Raw genomic sequence first — 23,095 nt, forward strand, 5'->3', positions numbered from 1 at the left:
TATAAGAATCCGATAAAACTTTTGATTCTTGAAATCCGAGTGCACTTCCGTTTACATTTCTTTTGCATAACATATGAACTATGACATGAAAACTCTTTCGTTACACAAGCTGTCAATTTTCAGAATTAACTTTGTCATTCTTGCCTTTAATTGCTCAATTTTTCGGAAATACCTCACCAGAAATACCGCTTGGGCTTTTAGTTTCACTTTTTGTTTTTTCCCACTCATGGAGTATTGAAAGCTTGATTTCGATTGGACATTTCACAAGACTTGCAACGCTAGTTGGCATTGGTGAAATCTATGTGAAGTTACCGTGACCTTCAGGCCTCGTTTTCAAAGATTTAATGTTGTTTTGCAGATAGTGAAAATGAGACTGTAAAATGGAGTATCGGCAATGGCATTAACCTTTGGTCGACGAGCTCAGCAGGTGAAATTCTGAAACTTACTTTGGTAATGTCGGCTGACAAATCTTTGCGAGAAGCCGTCAGACAAAATTTGGGGAACTGGCTGAAAAAGTTGGATTGCGGTGGTGACGTAGAAAAACAATTAGCCTTCAAAAAGCGATTAATTGCTAAGCTGAAAAGCTCACCTGTAATTGCTATTGAGACCACGACGGCGAACCAGCAGCACTACGAAGTACCTACCGAGTTCTACAAGGCCTGTTTGGGGAAAAGACTCAAATACAGCAGCTGCTTCTGGCCACCCGGAACGCAGACGCTTGAACAGGCCGAAGACGCTGGCTTGAAACAAATATGTGAACGAGCTCAGTTGCAAGATGGACAGCGAGTGTTGGACCTCGGTTGCGGCTGGGGATCTTTGGGGTTGTACATTTGCGAGAAGTTTCCCAACTGCCAAGTTACATGCGTCTCCAACTCGCGGACGCAGCGTGAGCACATACAACGAGAGGCAGAGAAAAGAGGGTTTGGTCGGCGACTTCAGGCCATTACTTGTGATGCCAATGTCTACAACACTGAGACCAGGTTTGACCGTGTTATATCTATAGAGATGATGGAACATATGAAGAATTTGGAGAAACTGCTGGAGAGAGTGGCCTCTTGGCTTAAACCGGACGGGCTTCTCCTCACCCAAATCCTCTGCCATCGTAGCTTTCCATATGAATTTGATGTGCGAAAAGGGTCTGACACTGAATGGATGGCCAGAAATTTCTTCTCTGGGGGAACAATGCAGTCTGCGGACTTATTTCTCTACTTCCAGAAAGATTTGCAAGTTATTGATCAGTGGATCATGAATGGGAAGCATTATACAAAGACTTTAGAGGCATGGCTGGAGAGACTGGATCAAAATATCGATACTGTGAAGAGTATATTGAAGGAAACTTACGACAGTGAAGCAGATCAGAACCTCTTCAACTGGAGAATGTTCTTCATGTTTACTGCCGAAGTATTTGGATACAAAGATGGAAATGAATGGCTGCTTGCCTTCCATCTGTTCAGAAAGCGTCCAGTCCAGAGTATGCTGTAAAAAAGCCTCTATCAGTGCCATCATTCCAAATTGATTGTATAACGCCACAGACATGCCAAATGATTTTGCACCAGTGTACGACTTTTTCTTGTAATTCATATTGAAAGATGATTAGATATTTTTTCACATGTACCAATTTCTTCAGATTTTTTTATGCAGTTTTATAGTTTTTACACCACTTATTGGAGTTCAGTGATTACATTATAAACTTTTATGCAATTTTTTGATCTAGCTCTAGCACATTGAATCTTTGGAAATTTTTGTAAACAATAACTATCACAGTGATGTATCGTGATTTCTTTTCTTAACATTTTGTTGTAAATGATAATTAGCACACACACTGACAATACAGACAGATTGAGTTTATTTACATTGTAATATACATAAAATTCTTGGGAGATAATGAAAATAAAAACTGCCTTGAAATAAAATTTTAAAAATTTAACAGCATTGTGACTCATTTCCTTTCCTTGCTCTATTTGAGTAACGGTGCAGCAGTAGCCAATGTCTTTGTATGTACAATTTGTGCCTCGGGTATACCATGGTGAAGTCGAAAACTCGCTTGTTAAGTGAGTAAAGTGCAATTTAAAAATACTGCAATTTGGCTTCTTAATGGGATAAGAACTCTTCACTTTGGCAGGAAAAGTGGCATAATACATATTTTCATAGGGAAAATGCTTTTCTAATACTTTCTAATGGTTAATAAATCTGTTCCGACAATAGGTTAGTCCTTTGGGTTTTTTCAAGCACATCTTTTGAAATTTAATATTATAAGAGATTACTAAGGAGGGTAGCCATTTATGAAGGTCCATGCGATCCTATGACGTACAGATTTCAGAAAAATTGACTACAGACGTTTTGGTAAAATGGAATTCATTAAATTTCTATGCATTGTTTACAGCCAGCATTAGAAATTGACACTGGACCGTCTGCACGGGGCTGAGAAGTTTTCCCACCCGCCAGACAATTGAGCCAGCTACTTTTCAAGAAGGCTGAACTTTCAGTCCAGCAACTAATTTTCTTAAGAGGCAAACACTGTTTACAGTGTATATAATGTGGAATTTTAAGTCTCACAAATAGTTGTTAACCCTTTAACAACTGTTGTATGAAGCCTCAAAATGAAAAGAATGAAAAAAAATCCATTTGTAAGCAGACATGGCTTCAATGGGGATACACATAACAAGGCTTAGGGTAAGTAAAGATGTTTGATGAACACATAATATCCCCTTTTATGCTTAGATTGTTCTCCACAACTTGTTAGAAGGCTTATGAATATATTAAAATTAACACTTCATTTCATTTCATATTAATTTAAATAACATGTCTGATATTAAAACAAACAAAAAAAATCATTGAATGATGTCTTCCATCCTTTGGCCACTATCAAATTCTTCATCTTTCCACTGGCAGCAAATATTTCACTGATGTACTTTAATGTTGGAGTGTAATGGCTTTGATACTCTGATATTTCTGGACAGGCCAAGTCTCAATCCTGTCGGAGATATCATACCATTGCCACAGGTAGATGCAGAGGGTGAAGTTCCAGACTTCAATAATGCTAAAAGAGAAGAAAAACAAGCATCAGTATTACCTGTATTTCTTTTTAAAGGGCATGCCACCTTCTGGGTCAATAAAATGAATAAAATGATTATTTCTAGCCACTTAGAGTTATTATGTTTTTGTTTTTTGATCAAATTTGGCCTTTGTGGTTTACAGGAGATCCAAGACGGTTATCAACCAGATAGTGACACGACAGGTACAAGTGTAGATCTCTGCCCACAGCAGAGCATTTAATGCAAATTATTTATTTCAAAACCTCAAAGTGTGATGCTTCCATTTAATTAAGCATAAATAAAAACATGTAGTCTGTATATTTTGACTACTGTATAGAAATCAAATAGTCTTATTTGGATAAGAGCAAAGCGTGCATACCTGGAGGCTTCCACTTTGGCGCTCCAACTCCTGGACTTGATAATGAAGATCTTGAAACTGCTGAAGGTGTCCTTGAAACTGCTAATGGTGCTCTTGTTACTGATGGTGAAGCTATTGTTCCAGCTGCCTTTTTGGTTGTTATCTTTGATGCACATTTTCTGTTGGTAGCTGAGACTTCTTTAGATTTTAATTTTGCACTGTCTGAAGTAAAAAATATAAAAGATTATTGATACTAACTTGATTCTTAACAGTTAAAGAAAAAATCTAGCATTTTAAAAAATGAAGCCTTCTCTGTCCAAAGACAATAATATTCTGTTTTGACATGAGTACAAGTTTTATCTTACCTTTTCCCTGCTTTTGTGTTTCTTTCTTTGGGGTTTTTCCCTTTTTTCCTTTTGTAACTTTGGTTTTCTCTATTTCATAGTCGCTATCTTCCTCATCTTCCATGTCAAAATCTTCATCTTCCTCATCCTCAGATTCTTTACCTTTAGATAAACAATACACCATAAACATTTAACCCTTCAAATACACAGTTCAATCTAAGAGGCAAGTTAAACTATAAACTTAGATCAGAATGAATTTGGTACTTTTTATAATTAATGTATGGTAAACAAAAAGAAAAAAACATGACATTAGCAATAAATCCAAATTTTCCATTATTACATGTAGTATCTTCTGGTTCAATAACATGTTATATGTGAAAAAATGAATTTACCTTTTAATTCCTTATCTATACTGAAGTCATCATCACAATCAGTAACAACTCCCTTCTGTTTTGAAGTCTCATCTTCCTGATCCTCCTCCTCCTCCTCCTCATCATCACTCATCAGCTTCCGCTTCTTGTTGGCATCAGCGGCAGCTTTCCTCTTTGCTCTTGGCTTGGTGTCATCATCTTTAATCTCTACAGATCCCAGCTCTTCTATAGCATCAAGGTCCGGCATCTGTGCTGCATCTTGAAGAAAACATGGGAGATTCAATTAAAACAGAAAACAGATTCAATAAATTCATTGCCAATAATAACTTTATCAAAAAAAAAAAAAAAACTCGCTTATTTAATGGACCACCAAAAGAAAAAAACTATGACTTAAACTTTTTCCTGTATAAGCACTACTGCCTTACAGGGAAAGATAAAGGATTTCTTCATACTTTGCCCTGCATTTTCCTTGTTACATTCTTTCTTGCCTTCATCTTTTGGTATTTGTGTTGAAGTTTCAAGGGGTGGAGGCAGCTGAGTTTCAGACATGGACAGCTCAAGTGCCAGTTGTAACTCTTTATCAAACACCCTCTCCTCAACTGCCGTTCTTCTTCAGTAAAAAAAAAAAAGAAATCAAACAATTACTTGTACCTTGGTTAAAACATATGTTGTTTAACATACTTTACCCCTTGTGTAAACTGCAAAATTTAAGAAAATATGCAAACATGGATTTCTACTCCTGATCATGATGGGACATAGACTTGCCCTTCAAGAAATCGACGGAAAATAGCTCTTTTTCAAATTTGAATGGGCACTATAGAAAACATATAACAGCTAAAGCTCTCAAATTAGGCACATAGGTGTGATAGCATGTGAAGAATAAGTTCCGTAAATTTCAATCCAAGCAGTTAAGTACATTTTGAGACAGAATGCTTTAAATGTGCAGCAAACCGTAACGCTAATCCCTTCAAGATCTCGACGAAAACCGGAAGTGCGTCATGACGTCACTCGCTTGTACTTGGAAAGCTGCTGGGTGATTTTCCGATGAGAAATATTTCGTGGCTTATACAAATGTTCGGAAAATGACCATGCTGATAAAAGAAAATTCATTTATCAAAACTGAAGCTACGTAATTACATAGAAAAACATTGTGCATTTCTGACCTCGACTTGTCAGTGTAAACAAAGTGTACTGAACGCATCGCAAGCAAGCACGTGAATGCCGCGTTTGATACTTTGTATCAGACGCTTCATTTTACTTGACAACACAGTGTTTACGATGGGCATGACAGGAAAAACAGTGCAAAAAACACGCACTTCCGGTTTTCGTCGATTTCTTGAAGGCGTCGATTTCTTGAAGGGCGAGTCTAAGTTTTTTTTTTTTTTTTTTTTTTTTTTTTGGGGGGGGGGGAAGGGGGTGGTGAAAGGACAAATAAATTATAGAGCAGACAATATTGAGTAGAACAAAATGCTGGTAGGTAATCCTTCTCTAAATATTGAAGTGGATTTAAAGTCACAGTCTAGAGTTATAATTCTGGCAGGAATCCAAAGCTAAAACTCTACTTAAAATACTTACTTTTTTGACTTCTTTGCACTTGCTTCAATATTCTGTGTTTTTTTAGGTTTGCTCTCCTTTGTTGAAAGTTTGGTCTTTTTTGAAGGTGGTGGCGTTGGGGTTGCAAAATCATCTAAATATAAATTTTATTCTTTCTACAAATCAGTATATATTTCATGTGAGGTTGTAGACAACAAAAAAGCAGCTGCCTCTATTTTGTAATTTGCATCAAGTGAACATCAAAAACTGGAATTAATTCAATTTCATCAGAGATATTGGAAAGAAGGTGTTTTATCCTTTTACTAGTAATTACTAACATTATCTGTAATGTCTTTACGTTGCTATAATCACATTAAACAAAGCATTCATTTTAAACATGTTGATCTCCAGGTGAATGATATGTATTGACAATAAAATGGTTAATATGAAACAAGTGAAGAATAACAGTTATTACCATCACTGCCGCCATCTTCATCCCCAAAGGTTGCATAATCTACCACTTTCTTGGCTCTAACATTAAAGGAAAGAAACAGTATTGAAGAAGTTCCAGTTGGCCAATAACACATTTTACTATTTCTCACTGCAATTTAGGATAAGAACTTAAATATGAGTTATTCGACATAAATGCAAATAATGGAATGCCAGCTGAGACTGCAACTGAAAACGAAGTTGCAATGGCAATGTCAACAACTTATCACCAATATCTGCTCATTGATCCTGAAGTGCAATGATCTATATTTCTCGTTTACCTGGACGATTTTCTCTCTGACATCCCAGATAAATTCTAAACATCAAATGTATGTAAATCCATGGAGCTGAAACGCAGTGAAATGAAGTCGCAGTGTACCTTTTCCAAAATTTACAAAGAAATTTCCCTCCAACATGAAAAGTAGTTTTAACAGCACCGATGCTAAATTATTAGGTTCAGGTCAAGAGATGCCAATTGCACGTACTTTGATAATACTAAATTTTTATGTAAATGTTTAAAATTCATGATGTTAATACTTATTTGTTCAATATTCAATTAGACGCCATGCTTATAAGCTATCTTTTGAATAAAACCATCAGCGACCACTTGGCCAGTCTTGGATGCTTTCAGGCAGATAGTAACATGGCCAGATGAGCCACAGCAGGGTGTGCGCTGTGTTTGGTGGCACCAGGGGAATAGGAAAAGCTATATCAGAAAGATTTCTGCGTGAGGGCTTCAAGGTTGCAGTTTTAGGAAGAAACCCAGAAGCCATTTTAAAATGTATGAATAATTAATTTAATTAACATGATTTCAACAGTTATACAATGTGCATTATGGTTTTTTGGTTTACCTTGTATCTATATATGGGCCCAACCCTCAAGGTTTTTATAAGCTCTTTATCAACATGGGGTAAAATTGTGCCAGGTCATGTAATAATGAACTGTCACCAAAGCATTTTTTTACTCATGCAATTGAAAATGAACTGATTATATATATCCCTGATTGCTTGACTTTCCTAAAAAAACTATATTCCCAAGATTTAAAAATTTTTAATATTGAAATATTAATCATGAATGATAGTGATACATATGGGCATATGTGGTGTGTCATTGCAGGTGGCCACAGTGTCTATTAGCAGATTAGATGCCAAGCTTTTTAGTGGGTCACCATACAGGCTCGTAGCTAGGGGGGGGTTCGGGGGATTCGAAAGAACCACCCTTTTTGCCGGGAAAAGGTCCACTCTGGGTAAAATTTGACCTATGTACTTGAGGATTTTATGGTAAAAGGTCCACTTTTTCAGAAAACAACCCCCCCCCCCCCTCTGAAATTGCTGGCTACGGGCCTGCCATATTTGGCCCACGGACTAATTTGTCAGCTGTTATGAATGCAGCCTACGTGTGCTATTTTCTTAGCTGGATCAACTAAAAGGATATCCAGTAGCAGGTGGAAATTAATTTTTGTGAGTAAGCAAAACTATATAAAATTTATTTACAAGTACACTGTATATGTAACTCATTTTAGATCAGGAGAAGAATGTGAATGAGGATAGAATCTTGGCTTTACATTGCGATGTCACATCAAGCACGTCAGTGGAAGATTCCGTCCAATCCATCCTGGTCAAGTACGGACACATCAGTGTCCTGGTCAACTGTGCTGGGGTCAATAGGGACGGACTGCTGCTGAGAACTTCAATGACAGACATCAATGAACAGATCAATACAAATCTGACTGGTACCATATTAACATGTCAGGCTGTGGTGAGGCATATGATCCAGAACAAGAGTGGCAGCATCATTAACATAGGTTAGGAAAGGAAAGGTGTGAGGATCGAGTTGAAGAGGCTGGAACACTTAAGGGCTCTTCCCAATGAATCTATTAATATTCCTCATAGATTTATCCAGATCTGGGGGGACTCTTGCTGAATGCAATCAGATTAACTAAATGACATGCCTCTTGTTTGTAATGTACTCTTATAATTTTCAGATTTTTTGTAACCTACTCAACACCAAGTGGAGGCATGTCATGTACAGTACTTTTGTCCTTGGTATCTGTACTGTGTTGTTATTTGCAAAATGATGCCAAAATTGGTGACTTGAACCAGAACCAATTCTGGCTTCATGTGAGTAAAAGGTTTAATTTTGATCTTACTAATGTTTGGAAAGGGGTGAAGTGTGTTCTTTATAATAATTTGTCACATATTTATTTATTTTTTTTTTTTAATTTTTCTTTCAAGGTAGCACAGTTGGACTGAAAGGCAACCAAGGGCAGTGTGTGTATAGTGCAACAAAGGCAGGGTTGGTTGGATTCACAAAATCTTTGGCCAAAGAAGTAGCATCAAGAGGGATAACAGTTAACTTGATTGCTCCTGGTTTGTAGAAAATGTCTTTATTTTGGGGAAAGCTAACATAAGAAGATCATTTTTAAGACAAGTAATATGTTTGCCATGTAAAATCCTATTTTTTTGGCACGTGAATATTCAGTACTGGCAGTAGAGGTAGCATGGACAGCCAGCCAACAGTGCTTAACATGTACTGTAACACCAAAAGCTGAATGAATTATTATTAGTAGTATAAAGCCTCTGCAAAATGCAATGAAGCAAAATTTAAATTTACACTCATTGTTTAATTTCATTACAAACTTGTATGATGTACATGTACCAAACTTTCTAGAAAATTGCATCTCATTTTCTGTATGAAGTGGTACTTTTGGGAAAAAATGCAAACAACTCTTTCAACCAAAGAAGTATGCTTTTTCTGCTAAGCATGATGTTTTTATCCATAGGTTTTATAGAAACTGATATGACAGCCACGATGTCCTCACATCAGCTAGATACAGTCATCAAGAGGATTCCCCTGAAGAAGTTGGGCCAGCCACAGGAAGTGGCAGAGGTAGCAATGTACTTAGCAGGTGCTTCCTATATAACTGGTCAGGTAGGTAGAGAAAACCAGGAACACAAAGAAAATGAGTTCAGTATGTTTGCAGTGCCAGAAATAAGTTTACTTGATATTTCATATTCTACACATTAGTTAATGATTAACAGTATATTTAGTTTCTCATTATTTACCGATGATGTCATACCGTTACAAATAATCCAGAAAAGTATAGAAAAAATTCAAGAAATGTGAAAAAATTTATTTTTCAAATAAAATAATTATGTTAAGATAAAAAAATTACATTATGTTTGAAATTTAAAAATTATTTGACTATGATATTTTGATTGCAGTTATAATAGAGACCATATTGATATTTCTCTCCTCCAGGTTTTGTGTGTAGATGGTGGATTGGGTATTAGTATCCCATGAACAACATTTTAAAATAAAATAGTAAGTGTTTTTTTTTTTTATGATAAAAAGTCAATTAATGGGTATAGGTTAAAAGAGGAGTGTTGGTATTTACATACTTGAGCTGAATACTTGACATTTTTTTAAATTACAAAGACTCAGATCACATCTTTCATAAAATATGAACATTTAAACAGGGACATTAGTCAAGTTAAAAACAGATCACGTTTCACCCTGATTGATAATTTTTTCCCTGCGTGAAGTGCAAGGTCACTTGAGTAATAGTGCCCATTCTCAATGAAACTATTGTTCTACACAAATCAATCTAACTGTGGGGGGACTCTTGCTGAATGCAATTAGTTTTACAGATTAACATGGCTCCAGTTGTTTCCAAGATATTTGCTTAACCACCAGCTTTTCTGTATACTCAACACCAGGAGCTAGGAGGCGTGTTAATCTGTTAACCTGATTGTATTCAGTGAGAGTCCCTGTGGAGTTTGATTGATCAGTGTAGAATGATAGTTTCATTGGAAATGATCCCATAGAAATAGATACCACGTCACTTTCCCTGGGAAATATTCTTCCATGCAGACATCACTTTGTGTGAGTGGATTGCATTGGATGTCCACAAGATGGCGTTACCAGTAGCCAAATGTCCAGACCCTGCCTTTCTAGCGGCAGCGACTGCAGTCTGATTAGAAAAGTGTGCCTTGGATTTACTTTGGGCAGCTCGGATCCTCTGTAACAAACTGGACTTCCCTGGCACAAACACTTCAGAGTTCACATTCAGCAACTGCAGATGATTGCGTCCCGTTTCTGCGGGGTGGTTATTGGGTGTGAGCATAGAGGCCGTGTTTTCTAACTTTTCAATAGCCTCTTGAGTCTTGCTGTCCACCACAGATGGAGTGGCATGGAGACTGGGAGTTGCCCTTTCTGAAGCAAGCTCCACTCCTCCACAGCTGTGGTCCATCCTGATGACAGGGCTGCCAGAAGTACTCCCAGAGTCCAGAGGTTTTGTCGTCTTTGTCCTGCTGCTGGGGCTGCTAAGGGTGTTGGAGACCTGATTGAGTGAGACGGGCTTCTGTAGGGGGTTGTTCTGGCCCTGATGAGCCACCGCTGACTGGAACAGGTCCTCCACCTTGATCTGCACCAGGTTGTTTGGGTTGATTCCCTGGGGACGGACGGCCAGCAGGTGCCTGTCTCCAGTGTCCTTCATGGAGGCGTAAGTGGCCAGCTTTTGATTCTGAAGGTAGACAGGGTGAATGGTTCTTGTGGGGACAGGGTAGCTCTTCTTCTGTTGTATTCTGTCCCAAGTCTGCCAGGACTGAGAGGGCACTGGTTGCTGGTAAGGGGTTGGCTCCCCCATCTGTCCCTGGTGTACCTGCTGGATGCTGTAGGTCTGAGGGAGGCCACCAGGGGGCAGCTTGCTCACAGGGTGCTGGAAGATTTGAGCCTGGATCTGCTGCTGGCTGCTAGCTTGACCCCCTCCTGTTCCTGGCACATGATACTGCTTTTGCCACTGCTGCCACACCTGCCCCCCTGCCAGGCCCAGGTGTGCCACAGGGGGCGCCAGCTGGTTCTGCTGCCATGTCTGCACTTGGGGGGCTGGGTCCTGGGCAACACTGTACTTGGGTTGACAAAACTGGACAGAGGCAGTCTGATGATGATGCTGATGAGGATGGTGATGTCCACTGTTGTATGGTACAGTGGCCACCTGGTTTTGTTGTTGGAGCCATTGTTTGCCGCTGTCCTGCAAACCTTGAGTCCAGTGTGCACCAGGCACTTGGCTCGTAGTTGAAAATCCAGGAGACAGCCGGTTAGGATAGGAGGACTGTGGTCGGCCTGTGGCATTGATATAAGTCCATGTCTGATGACACTGGGTATGCCAGCCTGAAGGTGGGTAGTCTCCTGACCTCTGCACCTGAAAGGTAACATAAATTCTTAGGCTCTATTCCCATAGGTTTTAGATCGATCTATCCCCGCGGGGAGCCTCACTAGATTACTTTCAGATAATCCGACTTAAATGTCCGTCCCGCCTACAACAAGCTGTAAGGAGGTAATTAACTTTCGTGTCCGTCCGGCTGACAGCTATTTAGCGTGAACCCCCAGGGAGTTAGGTCGATCTAAAGTAGGTCGATCTAATCTATGGAAATGGGGTGTAAGACATTTATAGTAGATGTGTTTCACAATCTTTAAGCTCCCAAAAACTGGGATCAGGGGGAGGGATCTCTCTTTATTATAAGCAGCAGTTTTAAAAACCCAGAAAATGCTCCATCTGGTACCTGGGCAATGTGTTTTCTGGGAACCTCTTGTCTGTTTGTAGTCTGAACTGGAATAGGTTGACCCACAAGCTCAGTGGCATCTTTGATCCCTTTTGTTGTTATCAGCCTTAAAAGAGACAGAAATAAGTGATGTTCTATACGTTGATATAACAGCAGCATTTCAGTCTTTGCCCATATTCATGTAGATGTGATATAATATTATATGCGCAAGTATATGTTACTTGGTCTTCATAGAAAAATCAGTTTGTTGTGACATTGAAATTGATGTTTGACCAAAACAGTTAAAAAGTATTCGAACTCCATATTTACTTTGTTTTTCTACTGAATTTGACAATTTATCCCTTGAACCAACCTGCTTGGGCTTGTGTACAGTGCAGAGTCAGACGGACATGGCTTTATGGGCAGTCTTCTTCTGACATCAGTATCTGTTTTGTAGTCCTCATTCTGTTGTTGTTCTCTTTTACTGTCAGGCACACTAGGAGAGCAAAGAAAATGTGAATTGTTTGAATTGATTTATAAAAGTTTACAATTTAGATTTTTCTTAAATGATCATATTTACACTTTGGACATCATCATCATCATCATCATCAGGTCGGTGCCAGCACATGATGCCAGACATTTTTTACACTCATAAAAATGTTGTATGAATGTAATTTTATTATTTTGTTACCTTTCAGCAAGGTGGCTCAGCTCTGGCTGAGAGGTGCATTTCTTTTGTGAAACAGAGGCAGCCTCTTCCTGGTGTCCATCATCTGTAGAGTTTATATCTTCTTCTGTGTTCGATGGAACTGACGGGTTATCAACTTCAATACTCTCTTGACTATCTTGGGACTCCATTTCAAAAGAAGATACAGACATGTCGGTAATATCCTCAAATAAATCCTTTTCATGTATCTCAGACCAAATTTCCTTCAGGTACTGGTCTATATCTTCAGAGTCAGTTGTTGTAGTTCTTCCTGAGCCACCTCGAGCAGAAGCAGGAGCAACCGCGTCAGTAGTTTCCACCTTGGGTCTCGTCACAGGTGTTAAGTCAAGTTGATCCAGAGGATCTAATCTTTTGGACCACTTTGTAGAAACTGGGCATGAAATTGGCTCAAGTTTGCCTGTCCTTGGCACATTGCAGTTGCCTGTCCATATTGACTGAATTTTATCAGCCAGAACTCTCTCTATCAGCTCCATCTCTTCTTTATCTTCTGTGTTGATAATCACTGGAAATTTTGGCGTGTCCAGTATGGCATCAGAGGGTGTGTGAATGTCCCCGTCACTGTCAGGGGTGTGGATTTTCTCCCCAGGGTCAGTTATCAGGGTGTCATAAGGTTGTGTGAGAACAGAAAGGAACAATCTGTATTTTGATATGTGGTCATAAAGAATGTCTGAGATGTTCTCCAAAGCAAGAAACAGATTCTGGTCCACTTTTTTATCATTTTTCTTGTGCTCCCAGAAAAGAAGCTTTTCATCCAACAGTCCTTTGAATTGTCTGAATTTTTAAAATATTAAAAAGTTAGGGTTATGTAATGCAGAAAACCAACTCAAACCTACAACTTTAACAAAAGCCATTCATTTTGATATTATTTTAACTATTTGTAGGAAAGGGTGAACTTCTTAAAATAAAATTTAGTCTGTTTAAATCCTTCATATCTAACACTCACAGTCGAGGATCAAAACAGTTGTTGTAAAAAGTTTTGTCTTCCTTTTCTTCTGTGAAACCAAATTTCCTACCATAACCAGGAGTTTTTATTGCACTCAGGTACAAATTATTTATCTGAAATAGTGAAGATTCATGTGAGACTTAAACATTTACAAGTATCAAAATTATTTATTTTAATTGCACATGCTAAATTAATTATGACTTCACTCATTATGACTTATATTTCTCTTATTTTAGGCAATGAAAATAATGACTAAGGGGGAAAAATACATCCGTTGTCCAGAGGAGAACTTTTCACCTGACTTTATTTGGTGCTGTGCTTGTTTGGATGGTATTGATTCATAAAATGTGTTCTCAATAAAAAGTAATAAAAATTTCATCATCTTTATCTATCAACATCTTCATCTCTGAACACGCTTCTGTTGCTGTTCATAACCATATGAGGTGCTACTGGCATTTATTTTATTGTAAGAAAAGTATAAAATAAATGTAGACATCAGAGGTGTATTTACCTCACGAGATTATTTATGTTATATATCACAGACAAAAATAATACCTTGTCACAATCCAAGAGCACAGGTCTTCTGGTTGTTCGGCAGATTGGCCAAACACTAAAAAGAAGAAAATATTTTAAGATGATATCGTTCAAATCGGTGGATGTCGTTTTGGAAGTAATTAAGTTATGAATTCAGCACGGAGGGAGCAACTATAGTTACTGCATTCAAATCACTCTTCTTTCACAGCAGTGGAGTTTGTGTAAAAGCCAGGTCCATACATTCAAAATCTTCTCCTTGTTTGCATACGAAATATTTTAGAGTCAAAAGTGAAGCGAGATGGGTTTTGCAAAGAACTCCCTAGTAGGCCTGCTTACTCTTACTCTTTTATTACTTACTCTTTTATTGCTTTATTACAAGCAATCATTGCTGCTTGAAAAAATTTAATAATGATTAAAAAATTAAAAGGGGGTATACCATTCGCATTGAGGCGAACTCGTGTCGCTTACAAACCTTGTGCATGAATGATCGTGAAAACTCTTGTCAAAGACTGCTGTCGCCTCAAAAAATTCATCGTACGCATCATCTACGTCGAATTCCAGAATCTCCTCGTTGCTGAAAGTAATTCCCGAGAGAATGTCCTCAAATGTGGAAGAAGTAAACTTTTTTTCCACTTCAATGTTTTGTGTGAAAAGTTCACCGTATAAGTAATCGAGCCGGTCAAGTGAAGACGGAGGTTTCCATAATCTGCAAAATGATTGAAATGCTAATGTTTTCTGGGCATTTTCCGTCATCTTATCCCTCTGATGAATTTTTTTACAAAATAGTTTTTAAAAAAGCATTACATACGTTGTTTCTAAGACGGTGTTTATTTGCGCACGTGGGTAACCATCATGCCATATTTGTGAACAACGTCGACGTCAAAAAACCATGACGCCAGAACGTAACTTCTTTTCTGGTATGGCGCGACTCGAAGCTGTGATCAGATCGTCGTTCACACGGACGGTTCTCTAGTCTTATAAAACTTATCTTAAAAATTAAAACTCAGAAAAAGCAAACGTTTACGTTGAAATGAAGACGTTACTCCTTTTGCTTTAAAAGATCTTAAAAGAGCGGTCTTACAAAAGACATGAAGACTGAAGAAGAGGAGCAAACGCGAAGCAAAACTTTAGGAACGATAGATCTAGCGGCAATATCTTTTTCCCCCTTAACATATTGTTAAAACATATTCAACATTATAATAATCAGTTGTGTTTAAATCGAGTAAGTATTACTTTATCTATATTGACTTTAAAAATGTAAAAGTCATGAGGATTAACTAGCTTATAATTTCTCCAAGTCGCGAATTTTTATGAAGCGGAATTGGCACATATTGTTTTAGAACAGCGAAAATTTTGTTGTACTAGTATACAGTCCTTTAAAAAAATCAGAATATCCGTGCTATTGCTAAGCTAACAGTCGGATCTAAAGTAAAGATTCTCCCCTTCCCGCCAACGGAATATCCAAATGTTGTGGTGAATCTACTAATTATGGGACGTAAATGTAATTTCATCGGTTGACGAAAGGAATATTGAGTGAAACTCATTTCTCTCTGGTTATGGCACGCCAGTAGAGGTGTTATAAGATGACAAGTTTTTATTTGATTATAGTAAAAACAACAGTGTTGTCTCTCGCTGTTAAAGACAGTTTGATTGCTGTTGTTAATGGCGATTATTAAGAGAGAATCGAAATTGTTTCAATCGAATTTACAACTAAAACGTGTTTGTATATGTAGAAATCAAAGTATTATTTGACATTTGTCAGGTCAGACTTGAAACATTTTACAGTACTGAAGCTTACTTGAAATATTCTACAGTACTGAAATTTACTCGAAACATTTTACAGTACTGAAATTTACTTGAAACATTTTACAGTACTGAAGTACCGCGTTCACTATCATTTGCCGATTTTCATAAATGTTGCCCAAGTGCACATTGGGGCCTACCCCACAGATCGCGGCCGACTTTCTTAAGACTAGAGGTCGGTTATTTTGGTTAAAACTTGAACCTTATTTTTAAACTTTCACCAACTCTAAATGCTATTTTATATCATCACCTACTCTACAATAACAAAATGTCTCATTTCTGAAGAAACTGACAAAATCTGAACAATTATTATTAAATTAATTTTATTTTTAAAGACAAAAAAAACTTACATTTGTTTTAAATGTACAACCAAGAACATCGACGTCTGTGATATTTTACAACTGTACAAGTAGTTTTAACAGCGCCGAAGAACATGAATGGCGGAACCATTTTTATGTCAATTTCTCCAAGACATGCATACTGGCTCCCCTATTAATTTATCTAAACCATCTACGACAGAGCTTGAAATATAGGCATGAAAAGACTGGTCATATAAAAAGAATCCTCACGGCCTCATTAGTTTTGTTTTGAGTTGTGATCACAGAATGAAAATAACCTTAACAAATAGTAACAACCGTTTTCCCCCTAAATTCAGTTATCTCAAAACCAAAGTCTCCTCGTCTGAATATGTTGTGAACAGAAATAATAACGAGGCCAAATAAAAAATCCTGGAAGTCTGTTGGTATTAGTAGCTCCCATTTTTTTCTATTGTCCTTATTTTCTCTATAATTCATCTTTTGGTTGTGTTTCTTCTTTTTCCTCTGTTTCTTCTTCCTCAGGAGCCTCATCAGTCTAAAATGAACACATGACAACATTGAAAGGACTCTGGCTGCAGCACCAGCAGGCACACTTGATGATTTATATTATCATTGCAATTTTACAAGGATCACTTCAGATGAATTAAATGCTTCGAAAAAAAGAAAATTGTACTACCACTTAAGAAGTACAGAAAATCTAAGAAATGTTACCTTTTCTTCTTCTTCCTCCTCCTCTTCATCCTCATCTTCTTCTTCTTTCTTTTTATCTGTAAATATAATAAAATATATTGTTCAAAGTGACTTTGAAATGTTACTAGCATTCTACAAGTATGTCAATTATTTTAAGAGTTACCTTCTGTGATAAAAGCAAAAAAACTCATTTTTCTTTTGAATGGTAAAAACCATTTATTTACCTTCTTCTTCCTTAGCCTTTTTCTCTTCTTCCTCTCTCTTTTTCCTTTCCTCTTCATCTTGTTTATCTTTCATCTTTTTCTCAGCCTCCTTGGTCACACCCCAGAGCTCGTCACCAACTTTCTTGGCATGGTCTTCATCATCAGTTATTAGAATATTGTCAAAAATGGTGCCAGATTTTACCTAGACAAAATTAACATTGGCTTTTACTCAGTGATAATTGGTAATACTGATAGATATTTCTGGCAAATGGAAGTACCAACCCTACAAAATCTTTTTTAAATCACACAGAAATGCACATACAAGATATGTTTTAAAATTCTACTATGCATATGTCTTGGTGCGGTTAAAAAATATAACCAAATATAAAATCTCAAACTACAAAGATTAATGAATTACATATATTCCAAGGAATTAACTTTCTTAAATTACAGTGTATGTTGAAAAAGTAATTACCTTTTAAAGAAAAGAATGACAAAATGACAAACCAGACAGTTTATTTATTTATTTTTCATTTTTCGCTACTCCCAGTTCCATCTTACCTGCCATAGATCAAACCCAATAGCCCCAATATCATCATACTTGTATAAGTTCTCATCAGGGGTATATTCTGGGTTATCTATTTCTGGGTGCACCCATTTGCCTTTATAATCTGGATTGTCAATCTGCTTTGGTTTCCATTCGCCCTGTGAAAAAATAAAATGGTGACCATTTTAAAGATTGCCATTTGTCAAAGCGCCTTTCAAGTTTCAAATAGGATTTTCCAATTTTTTTTATTTAAAATGGCAGTTAGGGAAGGATTTTCCTCAATTTCAAACAGGATCATTTTCTACCTGTTATGAGCTTCACATGTTCACAAATAGAGGCCCTCTGTTTATGCTTAGAAAAGACAACCTACCAGTTGCTCACCATGCATTTACTTACCATGATGCTCAAAAAGCCATCAAAACAACCTTATACTAAAGAGTACAGATCAACACCCTGGTTTTACCTTATAATCTGGGTTATCAATCATTGGTGGTTCCCACTCTCCGTCCATCTCATCATCCCAATCCTCTGGTTTCTTGGCGTCTGGGTCTGGGATATGTTCTGGCTTGTCCCAGTCCTCAGGTTTGGTATCATCTGGGTCATCAATCTTCTCGCGCTCATCCCAGTCATCGGGTTTCTTTGCTTCTGGGTCCTACAACCAACAAAAAAAGAGAATAAGAATTGGAGTAGGGCAAAATGAAAGGGCCAAAGATAATGCCAAACCAATCTAAGATTTCACCATGGGATTTAAATTTATGCAGTCAAAGGGGCTACATAAAAATATTCATTTTTTTAAATCAGTATTATTATTATTATTATTATTATTTTAAAGTAGCCAGTAAATCAATTTTTAAATAACAATATTCAAAATTATGTAAAGCAAATGCAGCCAAATTAAGGAATTTTACCTTGATCTTCTTTGGTGGGAGGAAGTTCCAGTCGTCTTCTAGTTTTCCACTCTCAACTTTCTCATTGTCTATTTTGACTTCATATGTGTTGTCTGGTCTCACTATCAGGGTGTACAAGTGGGTCATCACATCATCCTGAAATGGTTAACAAAAATGCAACATTTACAAAATTTCCTTTTGCCTTGTTTAACATATAATGAAAGACGTAAAAAAAAAATTTAACAAAATTCAGAGACCCTTTGCTGATTTTTTACACACTATATTTGAAGAGAAAATTTAAATATATTCAAAGATTTAAGTTATATTTAAGTAGAACTCATTCTCTTTATTCCCATTTTCAAAGAACCTACCTTGCATCTGATGTCCTTGTTCACAAGTAAATTTTTATCTTTGTAGTTGAAAATGACATGGACCTTTTTGGTGCCTGGGCCACAGATGTCAGGGCCTAGAAAATAGCATTAGAAAAACATTAATTAAAATGGAAACATCAAATAAAAATCTCCCTCTTTACACATGGTTCCTTATAAAAGTTTTCCATTAATTCAAATTTTAATTTAACAGTTAACAAAAATGATGGTGCTCTATTAATAATGTCACTATGTCAGGACACTCACCAAACATTATATTATATGGGGAATCGCCATGCATGTCTCCCTGGTCTAGAGTGCTTGGGAACACTTTAACGTAGCCACCTCCACAGTCTATGTTCTGTTCATGTTTTACTGTGAACTGAATGACAAGAGTTTTCCCTTCATTGCTGAATTTGTCGAATGCAGCAGAGAGGCCATAAAAACGGGCATCTTGGGATGTTTGAATGCCTTAAAAAAAGAAAACAATCAAAACATTATCAAACATAATCCACGCATAAGCAATGCCACTGAAGGATTTTTAACCATAAATTTTTATAATGTGAAATATCATTCTTACCCTTATCTAATTCTGCATCTCCATAAAATTTTCCTGCTGAATGTACGAACTTTCCTTGTTCTGCACCTTTATGTGTGGACTCTACCCACCGTTTTTCCCAGCCATCTGAAACACACACAAAAAAAAATCTATTAACTTTCAGTAGAACAATGTATTGTTTAATTAAACTGATAATGCAAAGGCTGGGATAACAAAGTCTTGCGACTTTGTGTAAAATCAAGCAAGATTTGGCAAAAAGTTGGGTCAAAAATTATGAGACTAGTGAGGGCAATGCAGAAAATGAATAAAAGCTGACCAATTATCCATAAATATCATGTGGTCGTTTTCTAGAATTAGTCCTGCACGAAGAACGTATTGTTCCCATTCAACACTAGAGGCACCATGACAGCCAGTGCAATAACACCACAACACGGGGGAGTCTAGAGTTGTTTTAATGGAGAATTTTCACAGGGCAAAGAGACAGGGGCAAAGCCCAAAAAGCTGTTCAAAGATCGACTGTTTCAAATAAACGGCTTGCACTGGCCACGATTAATCCAAGCAGGTGGCTAATGGAAGATGAACGACAGAAATGGAGGACAATATTAACCAATAAGGCATCAGCAAACAGTGCAGTGCAGCAAAATGAAACATACAAAGGGAAGAGGATCATGATGTCCAGACAGCAGATATACAAGCCTTCAACTGCCCTCAGTGTGTGAGAGCTTATAAATAAATAAACTGGTCTGAATAGACATCAAAGATGATGAAGACAAGACCCAACATGATAGTCCTTCCCTGAATCATCAAACTGAAGATTAAACCATCATCATAGTACATCATATTGCATTATTTTTTATGGTTTTCTTGTCACTTGTGATATCACACAGCACCATCAGCCTGGTTTCAGTTCATACATATATTTTCCATTATAAGGGCAAATATTTGTAACATATGGACAGGAAGATCCCATTTTTACAATACACTCGGGATGAGTGTGTCAATATTATATCAATTAATGAAATTTTGTAATGTTATCTATTTTGGTTTTAATCATTTCCATGATACAATCTGTTATGCCTTATCTTTGAGAACAATGCACATTTCCTGCATTTGTACAAGTTCCACATTATTTCCTTTAGCTTACTGCAGGTAATATTCATAATTATTGCCTCACCTGAGGATTATGTAACATCCTCTTTGATGTCTATTTACCAAGGAAATCATGTGACTTGCTTATGATTTCAATCAATACAGCATTTTCACTTTTCTTGAGTTTAAACTGCAATCAGCAACATGCCTAAGACACCTTTAGATCAAGAGGGGGGGGAAAGGGGAGGGGTGGAGGACACATAGCCTTAGCTTTTTAAAAAAGTTAATTACCTACAAACATTATTTGAAACAGATATGACACTAGTGCAGATACATGCACTGAAAAAAGGCCTGTATCCACCAATTTCAAAATGGAGGGAGGGCTTTTTCTTTTAAAAAAAGTACAGCATCTTACCCCCCTTTGATGACGCAATGCAACAAATGCCATATAACTTAAGACAAAATTTGATTCCGAGATGGTTTGAACATTTTTTGGCCAAAAGGACAGTTCTTTTGAGCTCCCCCCCCCCCTCCCGCCCCCAAACCCAGTGGGATGGGAGGGGAGGAGGGTTGTGAAGGAGCCTGCGAAACCTCAGCTATTATAGGATTGAACCTTTCTCATTTCACATGATTTACATATGAATGCATGAAGTTTAGGTGTCAACTGTATGAGCATATATATTTTTATCAAAATAGCATGGCCAAAATGATATTACAAGAATATTTTGATGAACAACTCAAAAATCTATATCATAACACTCATTACATAAAATTGAAGAATTTCAGCATCCACATTATCTAGAGCTCTTACATAGCTTGAAATACGGTACCAACATATTTTTCATTAAATTTGGACAATCAAACAGTGTATACTTTTCACCATTTGGTAGTGCTGAAGAATTGAAATCGATTATGAATTTCGCCGATTCACATACAATATCGAGCTAGCTATAGCTGCTCTTAATACTAAGTCCTGTATGAACCACTCCCACCGTCTCAATCACCGCCTGTGTACAATGCATAAGACGTTAAATTTCTTGAAAAGTTGCCATGCAATCTCAAATCCACGCACACATAAATAACAGTTTCTATCGAAGATCAATGTTACTTGAACAGAAACAGCCTGATTGCGGTCAACTCGCGTGGCTTACGTTATTGAAACTTGCAAGTTATCCCCAACACAAGGTAAAGTGGATGCACCCCCACAGAAGTTATATGCCGATCTCCAGATAATCACTTACCACCAAATCTTTCTTCGAAGTATATTGTAGGCTCTGATAGAGCCGCACAAAATAATGCTGCCAAACAGAGGAGGGTCTTCATATTCTTGGAGAAATCGCACGTTTAGTGCCCAAAATCTAAACCAACGTGGTCTATAGTAAGAGACACCGGCCCACGTGATTCAATCTAGACAGCTGGAGGGAGTTGATTGGTCCACGTGTTGTATCCAATCAAAACTCTACACGCTAGAACTTCGGTAATTTCCGCATGTATGGAGGAGGAAAGCGATTATTACCGAGTAGCAGTGCATATTGGGAAACGTGACCAACCTAAAATATTTGATTTTCAAAATCTTTTCTAAATTTAGTTATGTTGACTTTGAGAAATGTATCTGCTATAGCCATTTAAATAAATTAGTATGGGAATTCACTTTCAGTCCTTGTCTACCGCTTTCGTTTTTCAGTAAGCTAGCTAAGCCAGGGAAGCTTTAATATTGATAGACGTGTTGCCCCACCCTCCCCTCTCCCGTCCCACACGCTCACGCTGGTGTCAATAGATAGCATATTGTTGAATACAAGGTTCAAGCTAGCAAGCTTACATATGACATGTATATGATAGTCAAACAGGTTGGGGCGTTTCGCCTCGAGAGTGAAATTTATGTATAGCGCATTGTAAAAAAAAAAAAAAAAAAAAAAAAAAAAAAAAAAAAAAAAACTCGACAATGTCTCAGTCGTGATGTAATACATGTACACCCAAACCCAATAGAGAGGTGCATTTCACAAGCTGAAGTATAACAAAAACTGTATGAAACGAAGTTGTCTTCTGTTTTTCAAAACATTAATGTGTATAGAACAAAATCCCACGGCTGTCTCAGTTTTGCATCTACATTTAATTTTTACTATGTCTGTAGGCCTACATTATGTAAGGACCCTTAATGGTAACGTATGTTCTGATGTAACGAAACCGATTGTCTGTGTAACAGCAAGTCCGCCCTTCATTTAGTTATAATGGTTATAGGGTTAGCCTGACCTCCGTTGGTCAAAATCTACCCTCTACCAGGGCTACATATTGATTTTTACTAGATATTAACGGATATGTCTCTGGTTAAAGAGATGGCTAATCTCTGCTAGCCTCAGCAAATATGTCCACAATAATAACTGCGGCCCTGGAAGAGGGTAGGCAAAATCTAGGGCGAGGCTTAACTTAACAAATGAATGGGAAGCGGACTCTCTACGATGTCACGTTACAACTTACACCGGTAAAGAGTGTACCGGACCATAAAATTTTAATTTTTATATCGCGTTTCGATATATTTTGTAGTGATTCAGTCATGGTAAATTATATATGTACAAGTGGGTCATCACATCATCCTGAAATGGTAAACAAAAATTACAGCATTAACAAAAAACATTTTCTTTTGTGTTGTTAAACAATTAATGAAAAACATTTTAAAAAATCTAAACAAAATTCAGAAACCGTTTGTTGATTTTCTACACACCATATTTGAAGAGAAAATTTAAATATATTCAAAGAA

At 37.3% G+C, this 23,095-nt stretch overlaps 5 protein-coding genes across 6 annotated transcripts; 2 read left to right on the plus strand and 3 right to left on the minus strand.

Annotated features, from left to right (window-relative positions):
• Positions 1 to 349: 349 nt before the first annotated feature.
• LOC106164045 (uncharacterized) lies at positions 350 to 1,927 on the plus strand. Its single transcript, XM_013541831.3, has one exon. The coding sequence runs from the start codon at positions 454 to 456 to the stop codon at positions 1,480 to 1,482; it is 1,029 nt and encodes a 342-aa protein (XP_013397285.1). The 5' UTR covers positions 350 to 453; the 3' UTR covers positions 1,483 to 1,927.
• LOC106164038 (uncharacterized) lies at positions 1,824 to 6,579 on the minus strand. The gene is made up of 8 exons (XM_087002172.1): positions 6,412 to 6,579; positions 6,117 to 6,172; positions 5,684 to 5,795; positions 4,561 to 4,718; positions 4,130 to 4,366; positions 3,759 to 3,899; positions 3,415 to 3,615; positions 1,824 to 3,040 (listed from the first exon to the last, which is right to left on the minus strand). The coding sequence occupies exons 1-8, from the start codon at positions 6,432 to 6,434 to the stop codon at positions 2,901 to 2,903; spliced, it is 1,068 nt and encodes a 355-aa protein (XP_086858298.1). The 5' UTR covers positions 6,435 to 6,579; the 3' UTR covers positions 1,824 to 2,900.
• A 151-nt stretch (positions 6,580 to 6,730) lies between these two features.
• LOC106163862 (carbonyl reductase family member 4) lies at positions 6,731 to 13,719 on the plus strand. The gene is made up of 6 exons (XM_087002183.1): positions 6,731 to 6,911; positions 7,653 to 7,934; positions 8,365 to 8,499; positions 8,913 to 9,061; positions 9,392 to 9,454; positions 13,580 to 13,719. The coding sequence occupies exons 1-5, from the start codon at positions 6,782 to 6,784 to the stop codon at positions 9,431 to 9,433; spliced, it is 738 nt and encodes a 245-aa protein (XP_086858309.1). The 5' UTR covers positions 6,731 to 6,781; the 3' UTR covers positions 9,434 to 9,454; positions 13,580 to 13,719.
• LOC106163884 (uncharacterized) lies at positions 9,452 to 14,956 on the minus strand. Of its 2 annotated transcripts, XM_087002115.1 has the most exons (6): positions 13,899 to 14,956; positions 13,344 to 13,456; positions 12,365 to 13,171; positions 12,047 to 12,169; positions 11,695 to 11,800; positions 9,452 to 11,333 (listed from the first exon to the last, which is right to left on the minus strand). In XM_087002115.1, the coding sequence occupies exons 3-6, from the start codon at positions 12,871 to 12,873 to the stop codon at positions 9,972 to 9,974; spliced, it is 2,100 nt and encodes a 699-aa protein (XP_086858241.1). In that variant the 5' UTR covers positions 12,874 to 13,171; positions 13,344 to 13,456; positions 13,899 to 14,956; the 3' UTR covers positions 9,452 to 9,971. The 2 variants fall into 2 exon arrangements, with proteins under 2 accessions (XP_086858241.1, XP_086858247.1); XM_087002121.1 differs by lacking the exon at positions 13,899 to 14,956 and having other exon boundaries at positions 12,365 to 13,478.
• A 1,030-nt stretch (positions 14,957 to 15,986) lies between these two features.
• Positions 15,987 to 21,771, minus strand: LOC106163893 (calreticulin-like). Its single transcript, XM_087002167.1, has 10 exons — positions 21,582 to 21,771; positions 19,273 to 19,377; positions 18,960 to 19,163; positions 18,696 to 18,790; positions 18,346 to 18,480; positions 17,901 to 18,089; positions 17,452 to 17,595; positions 16,912 to 17,092; positions 16,709 to 16,764; positions 15,987 to 16,532 (listed from the first exon to the last, which is right to left on the minus strand). Exons 1-10 carry the CDS (start codon positions 21,661 to 21,663, stop codon positions 16,464 to 16,466), a joined length of 1,260 nt encoding a protein of 419 aa, XP_086858293.1. The 5' UTR covers positions 21,664 to 21,771; the 3' UTR covers positions 15,987 to 16,463.
• Between the last annotated feature and the right edge of the window lie 1,324 nt (positions 21,772 to 23,095).

Source organism: Lingula anatina, chromosome 1 (genome assembly GCF_051362555.1).
Source record: "Lingula anatina isolate TDL-2025a chromosome 1, LinAna3.0, whole genome shotgun sequence".
Lineage (NCBI taxonomy): Eukaryota > Metazoa > Brachiopoda > Lingulata > Lingulida > Lingulidae > Lingula > Lingula anatina.